This window comes from Lissotriton helveticus, chromosome 2_1 (genome assembly GCF_964261635.1).
Source record: "Lissotriton helveticus chromosome 2_1, aLisHel1.1, whole genome shotgun sequence".
Lineage (NCBI taxonomy): Eukaryota > Metazoa > Chordata > Amphibia > Caudata > Salamandridae > Lissotriton > Lissotriton helveticus.
In genome coordinates, this window is record NC_136059.1 from 690426496 (window position 1) to 690446203 (window position 19708).

General features: G+C 42.5%; 1 protein-coding gene across 3 annotated transcripts in view; it reads right to left on the reverse strand.

The window, feature by feature from the left end:
- Positions 1-19708, reverse strand: part of MCTP1 (multiple C2 and transmembrane domain containing 1) — a 2466151-nt gene that overhangs the window by 582579 nt on the left and 1863864 nt on the right. For all 3 annotated transcript variants that reach the window (XM_078675397.1, XM_078675396.1, XM_078675394.1), the window contains 3 exons: positions 11320-11422; positions 10864-10965; positions 10261-10335 (listed from right to left, as the gene is read on the reverse strand). In XM_078675397.1, the coding sequence (XP_078531523.1) occupies positions 10261-10335; positions 10864-10965; positions 11320-11422 (280 nt within the window). The remainder of the gene's footprint in view (positions 1-10260; positions 10336-10863; positions 10966-11319; positions 11423-19708) is intronic.

The following is a 19708-nucleotide window of genomic DNA, read 5'->3' on the forward strand; positions in this document are numbered from 1 at the left end:
ACAGTCAGGCCACACGGGGTAGGCTGAAGCCATGCTTTCATTGCCATTGGAGTGGACAACACAATAGGTGCTGCAGTCCACCAGTGAATTTAAACTTACAGGCCCTGGGTACACTTTGTACCACATACTAGTGAGGTACAGGTAAGCTAAATATCAATTAGGAGAATTTCAAATCATCATATTTCAAGGGGGAGCACAAACACTTTGCCACGAGTCAGGAGGGCTAAAGTGCATAGAGTTCTAAAACCAACAAAAATATAGAGTTGAATAAAAGGTACACAATACTGCGAGTTGATGCAGAAAATCAGGATTTGCTACACAGGGCACCTACAGGCAAGAGACAGGGTAAACTAATCAATCCCTTGATGGACATACCAACTAAGGTTTTAGAACATTTGGCTGCCTCGGCAATAGAACATATCTGCTCTGTTCCCTTCTGAACCTATGTGTACACACTGTCAACATGTGTCCCAGCCACTAACCTGGTCTATGAGGAATCCTTCTCCTAACCTGCAGACCCCACCCGGGAACAAAGTAAACCGAGCTTGCTCACAAATGCATCCCAGTAGTTATGCGTCCAATTCTACCCCCTAGGTCAGACTACTGCTCCCACCTTAGGGCAAGCTCTGCCCAAAAGGCTAACAACCATCAGAGGCCACTGACAGCTGTTAGTGCCAGGAACTTTGCCACTGGCCATTCACTGTCAGGTGGAGGCTCCAATATGGGGCCTTGGGTAGGAATCAATTCCAGCTATGGGGATGGCAAGGAGTCCTAGACACCCTCCTTGCACTCTTCCTTCCAACATCGAAGGGGTGGCACCCAATAGATGGCCACTCAGGGCCATAGGGCAGAAAAAGTACTGCCCAGTGCCTGCGTTCCCCTACAAACCTATCTTGGCAGATACTGTTCTGGGGAAATTAGCCTTGCTACCACCACTGTCTGGCTGGCACAGGATTAAAGGGACGACTACCGCTCTGGGATCACCAGCCTACCATATGGATCCACCTCCCAACTAAGGGATATTAGATCATGCACTACCCTCCTCAGGATAACCTGCCACTAAGGTTTCGTTGGCCACTCCAGTGGAACGCCCACTGGTGAGTGGTTTCCTGAGACAGGCAGAGACCTCCTACTTGTACCCTGATTGGGGACAGTCATACCTCCTGGGTGGAGGGCGGGGTGAAAGGGCACCCTATGCCCAACAGAACCCACCCCATTGTGCTATGAAGGTGCCTCCATTTTGGGGGCCTGTTGAGGACTTCTCTGTATTATCCTCGCCATCACCCTCTCTCTGCAGAGGGGAACATGACAACCCTTCATGTGGTCACTCCGGGGTACTGTGATGGACACTTGGGTGCTGAGCCAGAGGTCAGCTTCCTTTCCAAGCTCTCTGGGCATAGTCAGCTTGGTGCCTATTGGGTGCTGGTGCAACTATGTAAACATAATTACTTAGCACGTGCTCCTTCTTAACCAAATTGAACAATTGAACAGCCTATACTAATCATTTTCTTTGCTGCCTTTCAGCCCACCATCCATTGCCTAACTGAAAGAATCTACAAAATCAATTCATGGTTTGTGTGACTGCTTCTGGTTATTCCTGATCTTCAAGTGATACTTCTCAGGGGTCAGACCAGCCTTGGTGATAAGGGCTTCCTTTATGCGGGCATACATCATCTGGTCTGCTATGTCTAGGGCCACTAAGTTACCGCTGCCCACAAACAGCATATGCTTCCACAGATTGGTCACTTGATCCCTCTCTGGGACTCAATCCATATGCAGGGCCATCTCATATGCTGCAAACAACGTATCTAGGTCACCCCCACCACATAACTAGGTACAAGATATTTGGGGATATGGGCTCTTTTACCTCTCATAGGTACTTCACTGTCAGTGCCACCATATCAACTGGACTCCGAAACCCTGGTGACTCTCAGGTCCACCTCTCACTGGCTTTTCTCTTGGGCCAGCAGAGCCTTCTTTTCCTCCAGGGCCAAGCTTAATTTCTTTTTCACCTTCTTCTCCAGTGCCATCTCTGATGCTTCTTTCTCCTCGGCAGCCATCTTTCTATCTTCCAAGGCAAATTTGGCCAGTCTCAACCTCAAGTCCCTGTTTATATACCATCTCCAACTAGGACAAACTGTGGACTGACACAACGATCCCTGATCTGGATATACACTCCTCTTGCACTAGAGTCTCCTCAATTTCATTTTCATTTTCCTCCTCCATCTCTTACTAATCCTCTTGTCCCTGTGGAGAGTATTAGAGCATTCTTCCTCCCAAGCTCTCAGGGCAATCTAGCAGTCTGCCTTCTTGGACTCATTCACTAACTCAACCTCTCTCTTTGCACATGTTCCTCAGCTCTGTCCTGCTGAGGCTCTCCATATTGATCAGATTCACTTCTGTTTTTTCAAAAAGCACAGGTGCAAAAATGGAGTGAATGAATAAATGTAAGAAAAATCATAAATTAGCAATTAAAAATCGATGGTCAATTAAATAATTTACAACAGCCAAGTTTTGATGTCAGTCCCTAGAAGTGTATTCCAGTGATGACAGCCCTACGGTAAGACCCACCTGGGCTCTTTCCTGCTGAGGCTCTCCATATTGATCAGATTCACTTCTGTTTTTTCAAAAAGCACAGGTGCAAAAATGGAGTGAATGAATAAATGTAAGAAAAATCATAAATTAGCAATTAAAAATCGATGGTCAATTAAATAATTTACAACAGCCAAGTTTTGATGTCAGTCCCTAGAAGTGTATTTCAGTGATGACAGCCCTACGGTAAGACCCACCTGGGCCATGCTAAGCTATTTAATATGCTTTGTCAACATCTACAGGGTTTCGGCACCCCCTAGGTCTGCATCGACTCCTGATTAGGGAGAACAATTGATATTACATTAAATTAAATAATTTCAGTTCATTATTCAGTACATGTAGACTGCAGGTTCGGAGCTTACCACTGAGTGATGTCTCAGTGAAGAGCAAGGAAGGCCTCCATGAGCCAGTTCTCCTACATTAACATTGGGAAAGAGCTTTGCTTTCCGAAAGCTCAGGTATCATGATTGTGGTAACAGAGATCACTGTATAAATGGATGCCTCCAGTACCAATTCCTCCCATAAAATACTACACTTAACACTACTGTTCTCATGTTTAAATTATGATGGCCTAAATGCCTGTAGAAGCTGCATCCCTTTGTACAGAATGATGAGAGGCTATATCATGAACACGTGTAGTGCTCATGCACCATGCAAAGAGGTCCCTGAGCTGGCTTTGTCCAAGCGGTGCTACTTTTATTGCATATATTAACCCAGAAATGTATATGTTTGGGTAGAAGCTCAGTACAGCTAGTAGCTTTCTAGTATATGCAGCAGATGGTGCAATTTCAGTAAAAACAGGTATGTGGACCCATATTAAGCCTGCACATTGACGTGGATACAGCCCCAGGATCACCAAGTTCAAATTTCATTCCTATTGCTTCCATGTCGAAAAGAAGCTTGGAACGTATAATGCCATAGCAAGGCTTGATAACATCAGCTGTACAAAAACACTGTGACTGCATTTAATGGAACATGTTGAGCTGTGCTTATGCTTTCTCCAAGAATGGAAAATGCACTGTAACACACACTGCACAGAATACAAAAGTAAAATGCCATGTGTAACTGGCACAGTGCCTGGCAGAACACGGTCCTAACATGGCTTTTAAAAATTCAAATCAACACCTTCTTGCTAGGTGAAAATTAGAATGTATTATCAAACCTAACTATGACGTCACTTTAACCTTTGTTTTTTTCAGTGAATTGGTAAGGTTTTAAAAAAAATCAGATCTTATTATCACACCCAAGTATAACGGTCACTTTATACTTTGTTTTCTTCATTGAATTTTTTATTTTTTTTAAATTTAAATTAAGATATAATTACAATTCCTAACTATAAAGTCACTATTACCATTGTTTTTTCAGTGAATTTCTAGGATTTTTTCAGCATAAAAAATTGTTTATCAATTTCTAGGATTTTTTTCAACACAGTAATATTTTATTACCAATGTGCTGTGCATGGTCTTTGGCATTGCGCGGCGGGGGGGGGGGGGAGTTGGTTGCAGGACATGCTCTATAGTCAGGCCCTGTGCCCAACCCCCAGCAAGCAGCCAACCACCCCAATGGAGGAGGAGGTCTCACACCCAGCTCCTCAAGCCACTATTGGCCCCAGGGACCCCGGGGTTCCTCTCTTTTTAAAAAGGCAAGGGAGTGCAAGTAGCCCTCCTTGCCATGCCAATATTGGCCCAGGGGACCACATTTCCCAGGGCCAAAATATTTATTAGTAGGGGAGGTGGACACATGCCCCCTCTCTGAGTCTTACACATTAACATTGCCCAAATAAGCCAGAGGACCTAATCACCTGGGGCCATATTTTAGTCCTAAGGGACGATTGTGAGCGGCCCTCCCATCCCTTAAAAGGCTCTGACGACTCCCTCCCCCAGGGTCAAATGCCTTACCATTTGGGAAGGAGTGCACGTGGGCCATCTCCCAAAGCCCACGTGGCCTGTAGGAGGGAGCAATATCGGCACCAGCAGCATGCGGGACGCCAGATGGAGCCGCGGGGTTGCTGGGGCTCCACTGTAGCCCCCAACATGTGTTTAGTGGGTGCCTACTTTAAATATAGGCTCTGGAGAATGAGATCCCTGGGGTCAAACATGGGCCAGAGAGGGACCCCCATCCGCTTTGAAAACACATGGCCCTGGGGAATGGGGTCCTGCAGGGCCTTTTTAAGGCTCGGGAAAGGGAACCACTTGGTCCCACTCCCCTTTAAAAAGCATAAGGCTGTGCAGAATGGGGTCATAAGGCCGAATGGGGTTAATGAGGCTCGGGGAGGGGGGGCTTGTGGCCACCCTCCCCTTTAAAGAAATTAAGGTCCTTGAGGATGGGGCCCCAGGTCCTAATAAGGCTCAGGGAGGGGTCCACATTCCCCCCTCATTTTTTATTGGTATGTCCTGGGGGATGGGATCCCTGGGGTCTAACAAGAATTGGAAAAACCGGCCGAGAGGCCCCCTTCCCTTTTTCATCGTATTTGGCCCCAAGGGATGGTGTCCCTGGGGCCCAAAGACCAACCCTATGCTGAACACAGCAAAGGCTGTCCATGTTGTAGGAGTGGTACCCTGCTTGGGGTTTGCCCACAGGGCCTGGCAGAAGGCCAAGTCATGCTGCCCATGGCCAAAGGCTGTGCACAACATGAGGTTGGCTTCGTACAGGGAGTTGGAAGCAGGGCCAAACTGCAACACAGGCCATGTGGCTAATCCCATGCCATGCACGAGCAAAGGACTTGCTCAACGTGGGGTTGGCTGCCTTTGGGTGGCTGCCTGCAGGGAGTTGGATGGAGGGCTTGGTTGCAAGCCAGGCCATGCGGCAAATCCCACGCCAATTGGGATTAAAGATCATGAGCAGCATGTAATTGTCTGCCTGCAGGGGGGGTTGGCTGCCTCCTGGTGTGTTGCCCTGTGGCTAGGCCCAGTTGCTAACCCCCTGCTGTGCACAGCTGAAGGGAAAGCACAGGTGGGATTGGTTGCCTTTGGAGGAGGTTTGGCGCATGGTATGGCGGGGGTTTCATGGCAGGGGTTGGCTTTATGTATGGTAATGAAATATTACTTTAAGTAAAAAAAAACTATAAATTCACATGAAAAGAGACAAAGGTTAAAGTAAAGTTATAGTTAGATTAATATGTCAGTGACAACATTAACATTTTGAACTAAAAAAAATGTAGCAATTCACCAGTTATAGTTAGCAGAGTTAACTATAACGTGTGCCCCCACCCTGCACTGCTTATGACCCCACATATTATTTCAATTGTGACATGTTCTATGACATAATTTAAGACATTACTGATGACATCTCAAAGGACATAATTGATGACATCACTGATTACATCATCCAAGCTTCTTTTGTTCACATTGCTCTATATGTATGGTATTACGTAGGTCTGAAGGTGCTATAGATCATATAACTTGCAGCTTTCATACTGTGGTGAAAACATTAGAGATAACCCATCTTCTGAAGCAAAACAAGAATGTGTACATCTGTTAGTACCTGGGTCCGACAGTCTTCTTTGTTATGCAGAAATTGTCATGCTGAGACGATTCTCTCTAATAACTCAAGGCTGCTTACAATACTTAATATGTTTTACGTACAATATTTGCCCTATTGAATACATTTTCTGCAGAGCCAAAAAACTCATGAGGAACATGCTGAACACAAGTCCACCACTACAACCTGCCCACACAATTAGTCTTCAATACAAACATGTATAATGTGTTCAATACCTCTTCGCACCTAAGATGCATTATGAACACTTTTGTTTTGTAAACACACACACCGAATTTCTGGAAACAGGCTGTGCAAAATTAGGGAGAAAAGTAATAAGGTAGTTACCTGCCAGTATGTAAACTATAACAAAAAAAAACTAGCTCACTTGGATGATGTCATCAGGGATGTCATCAATGAAGTCATTTGAGATGTCATTAGTGATGTCATAAATTATGTCATAGAACATGTCATAAGTGATTCAGTATGTGAGGTCATAAGCATTGCATGGCTGGGCGTAAGTTATAGATAGGTCTGCTATCTATAACTGTTGATTTTCTGTATTTTATTTAGTTCAAAATGTTAATGTTGTCACTGACATATTCACCTAACTATAACATTAAGTTAATCTTTGTTTTTTTCAAGTGAATGTATATATGTATATACGTCGCTTCAGCACCCTCTGTGAGTTCGGTACCAGTGGTGGGATTGGAGCAGCAATTTAATTACTAATGTACCAGAACTGCTGCACTGGAGTGATTCCTGGGCCCTGAGGCCATGAGTTATTTAACTCAGAGATGTCAAGTTATTCTAACTAGCACCCGTTGCATGATTTCTTTTATGTGCGGAAAGCGACTGATAATTTGCATGCAAAACGATGTGGCAGGGCTGAGCTGGTTTAGCCACTTATGACGCCGCTAGATCCTGTGTGCCCCATTGCCTATTGAGGGGAGACAGCATAAGAAGACATTTAACCTGTTATGGAGAAGATCAAAGAAGCATACAGGGGCTGATATGTGGGATACAGAGTACAAGCAGTATGTTATCTTGGTGGCCAAACTTGGTGATATTCACAATGATATGGGACTGTCCTTTGTCACTATTTACAACCTGAAATCCTCCAATAAGAGTGAGACTTTACCCTTTTCAAATCATTGATGTTGTGTGCCAGCAGTGTTTTATTTGAACAGCATGGATGTAGCATAATAGCCGAAATGCGTCTGCTGGGATTAAAAGGACCATTGCTTTATCCCGTGAGGGCTCTGTAATTTCTTTGAAGCATCATTTGGTCCATGAGTCCTACCCTCATGTCAAAGAAGCACCCACTGTGAGTTTTGTACGAGTGGTGAGTTTGGAATATATATAGAAATAAATATATATATAACGTTTTTTCCACTTAAAAAACAAAGGTAAAACGTTTAAAGTGATGTAAAAGTTAGGTATGGTAAGATCTTATTTTACATTTGAAAAAAAAAACTTTGAAATTAAGATTTTAAAAAATGATATATTATTTAGGTGGAAATGTCCGTTGAAAATAAATTCATAGTTATAATTTTTCTCAAGTAACTATAAGTCATGCTCCAAAGTAACTATAACTCGCACTCTCACAATGCAGAGTTGTTATCAATGATATAATTTCAGATGTCACGAAGGATGTTATCAATGCAGTCCCTGACCATGTAATCAGTAATGTAATATGTGAGGATACAAACAGTGCATGGTGAAAATGCAAGTTATAGTTAGGGAACATAGAACATGCAGGACTGATGTAATATATTAGGTATTTTTTTCTTTGCTATACATATATGTGAATACATATCTATATAAATAGGTGTGTATGCATACTTAAACACACATGCATGCATATTTATACACATATTTACATATATTTAAATATTTAAACATTGTATGTATATATATATATATATATTAATTTTATATCATTTGCAATACATTTTAAATTATATTATAATCTAAAAAATATAATCTATATTATATAATTGTAATTAACACATAGTTTAATTACAGTTACCTTTATTTTTATAACATACCCATCTCTGCACCCTTAATATACATATTACTACCCCTAAAAGCTACCCACCCTGAGCCCTAAAAACCCATTTACTGACCCTATACACTACCCGTATTAATTTCCCAGCCATGACCCAGCCCTAAAACCTAAAAGAAGTCTACTCTTTTTTTAAATGCATTAAAATAAGTAACTCATATTTTATTCTATGTATTTAATAGGTATTTACATTAGGTAACGTTGTATGAATTACAATTACTTACAAATTACTCAAATGTAATAATTTTAATCTTTTTCTAATTAATTTATATTTTATTATAATGTATTCATTTTTTCATTTAATTACTTAATAATAAATGAAATTTACTTAACAATTAATTACATTTAATTTAAATTAAGTCCTGTGGCGAAACCCCTGCTGTGCACGGCCTATGTGCAGTGTGGGGTTGGCTGCCTATGGGGGGATTCAATGAAGGCCCTGTGGCCAACCCCCAACACGATATAGCCTTTGGCAGGGGGTTGACTTAACGTATGGTAATATTTTTTATTAACTTACAAGAAAAAAAGTTGACATTTACTGAAAAAAAGCAAAGTTTAAAATAATGTTATACTTAGATGTGATATAATGATCTGATTTTGTTTCAAAAACGAAACCTTATGTGCCTGTCCTATCCTCTTTCTCTCTCTCATTTCTAACCTTCACTCATGACATGTTCTATGACATCATTTATGACATCACTGATGACTTCTCAAATTACACAATGATGTTGCTCCTACTGAACACTAAAGATGTTGATGAACTTCCTTAATGTGGAGCTTCAGGCGTTGTCTGTGGAACCCACCCCCTGATGTTCACTGATGTGGTTAATTTTGTGTCGGGATTGATAATGCTCTGTGAATCTTGGTTACAATTTAACATAGGATTATTGACAAGTCTTACAGTGACACCTTTGGAGTTCGATATGACACCACTAGTGCAATTGGCTATGGTTTATTCATCTGTTCATGTTGATTTGATAAGTTGATCTGGTTTTATTTTTACCTGCTCTAGCCGATTATACCCCCACGCCCATGTCTGGAAGCTTTGTTTTAAGCAGGTACACTATGCATTTTCAGGATATGTATAACTTATGAGATCCTCACTGATTGCACGTGTACTGTTAATTTTAACAGTGGTACTAGTTTTAAAGTCACTAGAGAATATTTTCAAAAAAGATGGATGCATGCTGATATCCTTAACTTCACTGTTTATTACGCCTACCATGTTTAGGTAGAGGCATTTTCTTGTATTTTACATATACTTGTTTCTGTGAGAAGGTTTTACAGTGAATGGGTAAGAATGTGAGTGCAAGAATGAGTCAGGGGATGGATGAATGGCTGTATGAGTGCAAGGATAAATTACTGAGGGCATGTATGATGCTAGTGACTGTCTAAACTTTCCAGTGATTGAAGAGGCAATTTAATTTATAAGACAGACTTTGGCATTGCCAATGTTTACTTCTATTGTATCAGTCAGTAGATGGGTGTGTTGATGTAGTGGTGCAAGGGCGAGTGACAGAGTGAATGTGCGATGAGTTACTGAATGCCTAAACTAGCCAGAGCCCGAAGAGCCTCTTTCACTTGTATGCCAAAGCTTTTGACATTGTATTTATTATTCATATGCTTTACTTACGAATTTGCTGTATATCTCTCATATTTGAATAGAACACATCATGCAGTACTATCTTTATTGCAGTCAATACAATACAATACACACAACAATCAATGCAGTTGGGTGGGCACTGCAATATTTTATATAGGAATACATGTGTGATTGCATCCACATCGAGTAAAGAATTCATAATTAAATTTGAAATTCAAAGTGAAGGGATTTCGAAGGTCCACGGTGAGCATCTGTCCCCATAGCAAAAGAAACCCAACAATTAGCGTTCAAGGGAAGCCCGAGCTGGGAAAATAGATACAATGCAGGACAGAATTGAGATGCATTGAAAGAGCTGTTTGGGGAACCCTTCTTTCACACCACCCCCCTTTGCTACACCGGTTGCCGCCAGTACTGACAGATCCCCCTGCCCAGAAGGACTCAAAAATAAAATAAGGCAATTACATTTTCGTATTTAAGCAAGGCCTTTGCAAAATCTAATAACTTTAGTCTCCTTGTTTACCTGCTTGGAGAGTCTGGGTTCATCTTCAATATATTTCTGTTCCTTTGGTACTAATGTTGCTAGGCTGGCTTTCACCTGCAAATCAAAATTAGAGTCTAGGTCATAGGTTGTAATAGCAGACAAGACCAATTAATTCGATTTTTTTATATCAAGTATTACTTTATATCACAAACACAAATCAGCACAAAAATGCATATTGCAGTTTACTCAAATTCAAAACGGATTTTGAATATTACTATATGATATACTTGGAAATGTACACCAAGTTTGAAATATTGTTATAAATGTGTTGTAAAACGTTACGAATTTAGTCAAATCCATTTTTTAAAAATAATTTCTTTCTGCATTTGTAAGAAAAAAAATACACCATATCATTGCCACTTCGATTGTCGAAATATAATTGAGAGGATTGCAACTATCAAAGCAGTAACTAAGCAAGCGATTGTGTGCGTTAAGCCGCGGGCAGAAGAGAATTATTCAGCTCACATCAAGATTTAGACAAAACGAGGGACTGCCAGAAATTCTCTACAAACCGGGAACAAAGGCTCTCGAGAAACTGGACTCTTTAGCAGTACAAAGAAGGAAGCTAAAGTTGGGACTTACAGCATTGAAAATCACATCTATTTCAAGATGGATGACCCCCTTTGTCGGCCCTGTCAGCTGCTTGTTTTTCAAGACGTAGGCTTTCTGTTCACCATTTTGAATCTGCGGGAAAAAAGACATGACAGCCGTCTGTCTTGTGGTCTCCACTGAATACACTCCCTCCGCGACCTTTGACCCCCAGCTGCTGAAACTGACAGAGAGCCCAAAACAACTGTGGCAATTCTGACAAGTACCTGTTCATTACCAGAGCCAAGTCTGTCAGGAAAAATTAACTATCTTGGGAGGCAGCATGGCCGCGGACCGCAGTATGCTAAAAGATGTTTGCGTTATTATTACAAACCTCGCTGGCGCAATGACAGCCACAGAGCTGAGATTTCTTTTTTTTGAGTGCGAGGGGAGGGGGTCAGTTGGCGGGAAGGGAAGGGCAAAGCATTGTGTCAGGTGAATGCCACTTACAGACAGCAAGGGTATGGCAACTTTGCCCAGAAAGTCAGCAGTTCTGTCTCGGTCTTCATCATAGACTGTCACTTCAAGAAGCGCGTGGATATCTTTAATGTTACTATATATATAGAAAACAAAACATAGAGAAACAAATTACATCACCTATAGTAGGAAAACTACTAGACAAGCACAGCTGTACACATTGGTGTTAACTCTTTTGCTGCTAGGCCTCCCCCCGTGCCACGCCCTTTTGGTGACTATTTGGGGTAGTTTGTACCATAACTTTTTGCCCACATATTGTATCCATGCCAAATTTGTGTCCTTTTCGTCCAGCATCCTAAAGGTACACCGGATTTACGGATTACCCTGGAAGGGCTTGAGAAATTAAGCTAAATGCAGCAACATTTTGTGGTTTAGGGGAAACATTGGAAAAAAGTGCAGCAGAAGAAAGCATCTGGTATTTTCCCTGCAAACTGTATCAGTGAAGGGTTTGTGGTGCTAAAGTCACCTTCTTACCAGCTTTCAGGAACAGGCAGACTTATGTCAGAAAACCAACACTTTCTACACAGTATTGGCATTTTACTGGGACATAACCTATTTTTGCTTTTTGTGCTTTCAACCTCCTGCCAGTTAGTGGTAGAAATGGGTGTGAAACCAATAATGGATCCCGGATAGTGATACATTTCTGAAAAGTAGACACAATTCTGAATTCAGCAATGGGTCATTTGTATAGATCCTTCAAGGTTCCACTATAGAAAGTAACAGTTGAATTAAAAGAATATTGAAAAGTAGTTGAAAAAAAGAACAGCCATTTGTGCCTACATTTTCACCTGTAACTTCTTCTAACTGTAGTAGATTTTTAAAAGCTATATACCGTTACGTCCGCGGAACCCTTCTGGTTGCAGATATATATGAGGCTTGTTGGTTCACCGAGAACCCGAGGTACCCAGAGTCAATAACTGAAATATACCCTGCAATGGTTTTTCATTGTGTATCGTGTATACAGTAATTCATTTGGTAAAATATAAAGAGTGAAAAATAGGTATCAAGGAAATCTATGTATATCTAAAATGGGAACAACATATAGAGTTTAGAAGCAGTGGTTATTTGTGCATCTCTGAATTTGTTGGTATCCATATTAGCATGTGAATTAGAGGGTATTTTTCAAAATGACTTCTTTTTTACACACTCTCTTACATTTGGAAGGCAGAAAAGCATATGAAGACAAAAGGTAATAACACTTGTTCTACTATTCTGTTTTCTGCCAAGTCTCCCGCTAAAAATGTTACCTCACTTGTTTGGGTAGGCCTAGTGTCTGCGACATGAAATGGTCCAACACGTAACATGGACACATCACATTTTTCCACTAAAAACTGACCCTTTTTTTGCAATGTGACTAGCTGTGGACTTTTGGCCCTAGCTAAGTGGGCACCAATGGAAACCTAACAACCTGTACATTTTTGAAAGCTAGACACCCAGGGAAATCCAGGATGGGTGACTTGTGTGGCTCTCACCAGGTTCTGTTACCCATAATCCCTTGCCAACCTCAAACATTGTAAAAAAAAAACAAATGTCCTCACATTTTTGTGATGGAAATTCTGGAATCTGTAGGAAGCAACTATCTTCCACCCGCTCAGCATTTTCCCAAGTCTGCCAATAAAAATGGTACCTCACGTGTGTGTGTAGGCCTAGTTCGCGCAAAACAGGAAACGGCCCAAAATGCAAGATGGACACACCACATTTGTCCAGTGAAATCTGACCCTTTTTTTGCAATGTGCCTAGTTGTGGATTTTGGGTTTTAGCTCAGCCGGCATCTAGGGAACCTAGTAAACCTGTATATTTTTGAAAACTAGACACCCGGGGAAATCTAGGATGGGGTGACGTGTGTGGCTCTTGCCAGATTCTGTTACCCAGATTTCCTTGCAAAGCTCAAACCATGTAAAAAAAAACATTTCCTCACATTTCTGTGATGGAAAGTTCTAAAATCTGTGGGAAGCCACAAATTTCCATGCACCCAGCAATCCCCCAAGTTTGCCCAAAAAAAGGTACCTCACTTGTCTGGGTATGCCTAATGGCCGTGGCAGGAAACAGTTCAAAACTCAATGAGGACACATCACATTTTTTCTGTGAAAACTGACCCTTTTTTTTAAATGTGCCTAGCTGTGGATTTATGGCCCTAGCTCAGAATCCTTTGCAAACCTCATACTATAAAAAAAAACATTTTCCTCACATTTCTGTGATGGAAAGTTCTGGAATCTGTGGGGAGCCACAAACTTCCACCCACTCAGCATTCCCCTAAGTCTTACTTGTGTGGGTAAGACTAGTGCCTGCAACAGGACATGGCCCAAAACGTATTTTGGTGATATCAAAATAATTTTTCACGAAACACCCTGGTTTTGCAAAGGGAGTCACTTGCGTTTTTGGTCCTGGGTTTGACGGCTATCTAGGGAAACCTACCAAACCCAGACATTTCTGAAAACTAGACACCCGGAGAGTCCAAGGAGCTGTAGCTTACGTGGATGCCCCAATTTTCTCTTACCCAGAATCCCCTGCAAACCTTAAAATTAGCTTTAAAAAACCCACATTTTCCCCACATTTCTGTATGGGAAATGTGTGGGATCACCAGGCCGAGGCGTTCCTACCACCCAACATTGTCCCAGGTCTCCAGATAAAAATGGTACAACACTTTTTTTTTTGTCCTCATTTGCCTGACCCTCGTTCCAAGAAACGCCAACCACCTTACAAATCCTTAGTCAGAGAGAAAAGATCATGATCCTCTCCCACACCCAGGCACAGGTACCAGAGTGGCGGGAGACGAATACCAGGAACACCTAGAGGGAGGAAAGATAGGGTGGAGTGCGGACCCACAAATACTCCATCAAGGCATATTTCAGCCTGTCGGACCACATACGTTGTCGAGCCGAACCACCAGAGGTCCGTGTAGTGTGATAGGCATAATCATTGGACCCGGGGGAAAAAAAAACCGGAAATCCTAACTCCACTGAACCAACAAGTTCCAGAAGAATAGACTACGTTTGCTGCAGGATCTGGCCAAATCCATCTTTGATGTATCATATAGTGACGTTAGACAGCCTGCATGCGATGGTGCCTTGGTGTCAACCCAGAATTTGCATATCTGCCGTCTCGCAAGAGGAATTGCGTAGAACAGGAAGGTCTTTGCCGGAACGGTGACGCTGTTGTCTAACCCAAAAACTTTTAACGGCAGCGTAAAGGTTAACGATGTGTTAAGAATCGGGTCCAATGAAGCCTTTACTTCTTCCCAAAAAGGACCAATAAGGGGACATTCTATAAACATATGAACATCAGAGGCTGCAAAAAAAAAATGGTACAACACTTGTATGAGTGGGCTAAGTACTCAACAGGGAAGGGCCCAAAATGTATTGCTGAGATATCAAAATTATGTATCACAAAACAACCTGGTTTTGCAAAGGGGGCATCTGTGTTTTTGGTCCCGGGCTAGGCAGCCATCTAGGGAAACCTACCAAACCCAGACATTTCTCAGAACTAGACACCTGGGGGAGTCCAGGGAGATGTGACTTGCATTGAGCCCCCAATGTTTTCCTACCCAGAATCCCCTGCAAACCTCAAATTTAGCTTAAAAAAAAGAATAACATGTTCCTTACATTTCTGTCTGGAATCACCACACGAGCACAAATTTCCTACCACTGGGCGTTCCCCTTGGTCTCCTGATAAAAATGATACCTGGGGGGCGTGACTTGGCGCCCAAAGGTGATGGCGGCGCCCGTGTGAGGCTCCGTGCGGCTCCAGGAGATACTCCGTTTCTAGCACGTCTTTTCCTGTTACGGGCTGCAGTCTATGCATCGGAACATGTCCTGGTGACTTTAAGCTGCTTTAGGATGCCTACACTGAACCCCTGGAGGAGTATTTTGCCGCAGTGAGTTGTGCGCAGAATGCCGTCGGCGAGGCCGCCATCTTAGGTATTACCGCTAGGTACTCACTTTCAATCGTGTACCGGCGCTCTGAGTCCTCTCACTGCGGCAGTGGTACCAGTTGACTTTGTTATGTAAAGGAGCTTTCCCCACGCACCACAGCTGCAATTTCCTGTAAAAATTAGCGTTTTATAAGCTTGTTGCTGCCGCGGCCGCCATTTTATGTTCAACGGCGCCCTTTTCCTCTCACACCAGCTTATGGAGTACATTCATTGCCGAATTTTGTCTCCTGCCTGGCGCATAGGATGCATCTCATACTCTGGCTCTCACACTACCTTATAACTTTATGACTTTTTGCTGTGTCCTATGAAGGCTGCAGATTAATTGCAGCTTCACTGTCTTTGCAACCGCCATTTTGACCACCTCACACGCCTATTTCTTGCGCCTTCTTCATTGGCCTCAGTTGTATTTAGGCGCTGGAAATTTTATTCAAGTGTGTTCAACGCTGACTAAATGGTGATTGTGGCTTTCCTCTTCCATGCCTCGCAGTGATCCTGCCTTGTTGTCTCATGAGGAATGCGTTGCCTCCTCCTCACTCTAACAGGTCTACTAGGCTCCTTCCTGGTTGCCTTGTTTGTTACATGCTCTTGAAATTTCTCTCAACACTTTTGCCTCCTCAGGACTGCATTTGACTTGAGCTGTACTTAAGCTACCTTCTTTAATTGTGCTGTAGCCACTTTGGTGTACCCGCTCACTTTTTTGTATGCATTCTGAGTACATTGTTTGAGCGACGAATTCTGCCCTACGCTTTATGGGTAGGCTCAAATCCATGTCACACCAGCCCCGTACAACTAAGACTACCATGGTTAAGAATTCTAAAGTCTTCTCTGCCTTTTTTAAAATAGTGGACTCCCCTGCCTCATCTGGCTCGGAGACAGCTATCTCAACACCCTCTCAACCTCCACCGGGGAAAACTAATATCAAAAGACTGAAGAAGGACCCCCCCCTTGCCTCTTACACAACCTACGCCTGTCTCCATGGAGTTATTGCTGGACGAAATTAGGTCTTTCCGCCCGTTTCTGGAGGAAATCTGATTTCTACGTCCTTTTATGGAGGAAACTAATGTCAAGCTTCAGAACCTCACGGAAAATTGGTCACAAATGGAAACCAGGATGGCCTCCGTCAAACACTCTGTTGCATCTTTTCAAGAAACATGTTCCTCAGTATCTCACTTAAACTCTCACGTGTCTGTTCTTCAACGACAGGTGGAGGAATTGGAAAATAGGAATAGGCGGAACAACCTCCGCATTTATGGCCTGGCGGAGGGACTCGAGGGTTCGGACTCAATTGCCTTCTTTAAATCGTTTCTTCCCAAGCTATTGCGCTTACCAGAGGGCACAAATCTCAATATCCAGCGTGCACATAGGCTGGGGCGCCCGTCTACTTCTGCTTCCCCCTCACCGAGGCCCAGGGGCGTCACTCTCTATTTTCTGGAATACACAGATCTTCTGAAGGTCTTGTCAGCTTCCAAATCCTCTCCAAAATTGACATGGTCTGGTTCGTCCCTGTTCTTCGCTCAAGATTATGCAAAAGCCACGGCTAATCGTCGAAAAGCTTTTCTAAGTATGAGAGAGGACCTTCGTGCGATGGGAGCAAGATATGGCCTCTATCACCCCTGTTTGTTCAAGGTCACCTATAATAACAAAACTACTACCTATGAAGATCCAGTCCGCTTACAGAGTTTCATTAATGCGCATAAGACTTCTGCCATGGATTCTTCTGCTCCTGGATGAACTGTGGTTTTGCTGACTTATCGATTGCTGTTGTATTCTACTTACTTTTACTCTTTAAGGGGTCTTTCCATTCCCATGATATTGTTGCAATTTGCCTTTTTTGATCTTTAAGTAGTTTCATTGTGCAGGACTCTACCTTTTCTGCATTGTGATATTGTTGTTTGTGTTACCGGTCCGACTTCCCGTTATACTCTAACCCCATGTTCTCCTCTTTCATCCCTACAGGAACTCTTCCTTGTTTGATGATGTCTCCCTGGTTCCCCGCCTAGCCGACCTCAGATGTGTCGCCTTGCCCGTGTGGTCTCATCCCCCCTCAGTTCCATCTCATTTTCTCCTCTTGTTGGTATGTTCCTTTTTTGTTTCCTCCTTTGTGTTTACCTATTGTGCATTGTTTTGTTCTGCATCCCACTTCTTGTAGTTCCTCCTTCTTATTTGTCTTCTAATTATATCTTTTTGCTCTCAGGATATGCTCTTGTTTGTGCTGTTACTTCTTTTACTTTACTGCCCTTTTCTCTCCTTCTTCCCCTCTTCTTGCTTTTTCTCCTTCTTTTTCTCTTCATACTCGTTGCTCTCTCTTTTCCTTTCTTTCTTTTTAGTCTAGGTGCTCATTTCTTTTTCACTCTCTCAATTTTTCTCATGGATTTTTTCTCTGATATTGCCAATGTGTTTGATATAGTCTCTTCCTTGATATGTCACTAAATATAATTACATGGAATGTCAAGGGTATTAATTCTCCAATCAAACGTCGACAAATTTTGTTTCATTTGGCTAAGTTAAATGTTGATGTAGCTTTCTTGCAGGAGACTCACCTGTCTGACATTGAATCTGTAAAACTTAAAAGAGGGTGGGTGGGTGAGGTTTTTTATTCACAGGGTGATGGCAAACGTAATGGGGTAGCCATCCTATGCCGTAAATCTCTCCCCTTCTCTGTGATCGCCCAGGAATCGGACACCAATGGAAGATGGACATATGTTAAAGTATCTCTTAGAGGTGTTCCAATCTCTTTCCTTAATGTCTATGCTCCCACCGTAGGCAAACCTCTTTTTTGGGCTGATTTTTCTCGCCACATCACTCGGTTTATGGATAACAACTTTATCCTTGCTGGTGATTGCAACCATCCCTTAGATCCTTTTGTAGACAGGAACTCTGTTGGCCATTATATTCCCAACAAACCTCACAAGCTTTTTACCCAGGCCATTTCCCAGCACAAGCTGGTAGATACTTGGCGACTTTGCAACCCGACTTTAAAAGAGTTAACTTTTTATTCTCCCTCCCACCGCCCTCAGTCGCGGATCGACTACATTTTTGCCTCAGAACGTTGCTCAAACCCTTAATGCTGCTGAAATTGGCCCGATCTTACTTTCAGATCACGCCCCTGTATTGATTAACATTGATTTACTTCCCAGATCTGTTGGACCAAAGAGGTGGCGCTACAATAACGCTCTTTTATTAGACCCTAAATTTACAGCCTCCTTTACTGCCTTTTTTGATGAGTTTTTCTTGCTTAATGAAACCCCTTCTATCCCGGCGCATACTATTTGGGATGCATTCAAGGCTGCAGCGCGAGATTTTATTATCCGCTTTGTGGCAAAGAAGCGTGAAGCTGCTCGTAAATATACGGGAGATCTTCAATGTGACATTAAGAGATTGGAACACGCCTACTTTACCTCACATTCACAGGATTGTCTAACAGCTCTTGTGGCGGCCAAAATGAAATTTAACAAGAAGTCCACAGAGGATGCTTCACTGTTTTTGTTGAAGTCTAGTGCTAAGTTTTATGGTGGTAGAAACAAAGCAGGGAAGATTCTTGCCAATTATTTGAAGGTCAAGCATAATAAGCTAAATATTGAAGCCATTTATGACACTAATTCCAATCTCAAGCATAAAGACTCTGATATTTTAACCGAGTTTTCCCTTTTCTACAAGACTTTATACTCTTCTGAAACCCAACCCTCCTTACACGCGTTCACACACTTCTTTTCTACCATTCAAAAGCCTGAACACTTCCCCCTAGACCTCTCTGCTTTAGAATACGATATTTACCAAAAGGAACTACTCATCGCGCTTCAGCACCTTAAACTGAATAAAGCACCTGGGCCTGATGGCTTCACCGTTGAGTTTTATCTCCACTTCTCTAAGCTATCATTCCAAAACGTCATTCTCTCCTGAACACGTTCACTGCCCTAGGAAGCTCCTCGGGGACCTTCTCTGATGCCCATATATGTCTTATCCCAAGGAGGGGAAAGATGCCAAATACTGCAAGAATTACAGACCCATTTCTTTAGCCAACATTGACTACAAAATTTTTGTTAAAACATTGGCGGCACGATTTGACCTTCTGCTTCCCGACCTGTTGGGTGAAGAGCAATATGGTTTTGTGAAAGGCAGATTCATTACTGACAACACCAGATTACTGTTTAACATTCTGACAAAGTCCCCACATTTACAGCATTCTCTCGCTGCGATTGCCTTGGATGCCGAAAAGGCATTTGACAAGGTTGAATGGTCTTACCTCTTCCACACCCTCAAATGGTTTGGTTTTGGCCCTAACTTCATTTCCTTGGTCTCTCTGCTCTACTCCCATCCACGTGCAGCAGTCTGCGCGAATGGTCAAGTCTCTCCTTTTTTTGACCTTGGCAGTGGTGTCCGCCAAGGGTGTCCCCTTTCTCCCTTTCTTTTCAATTTGGATTTAGAGCCCTT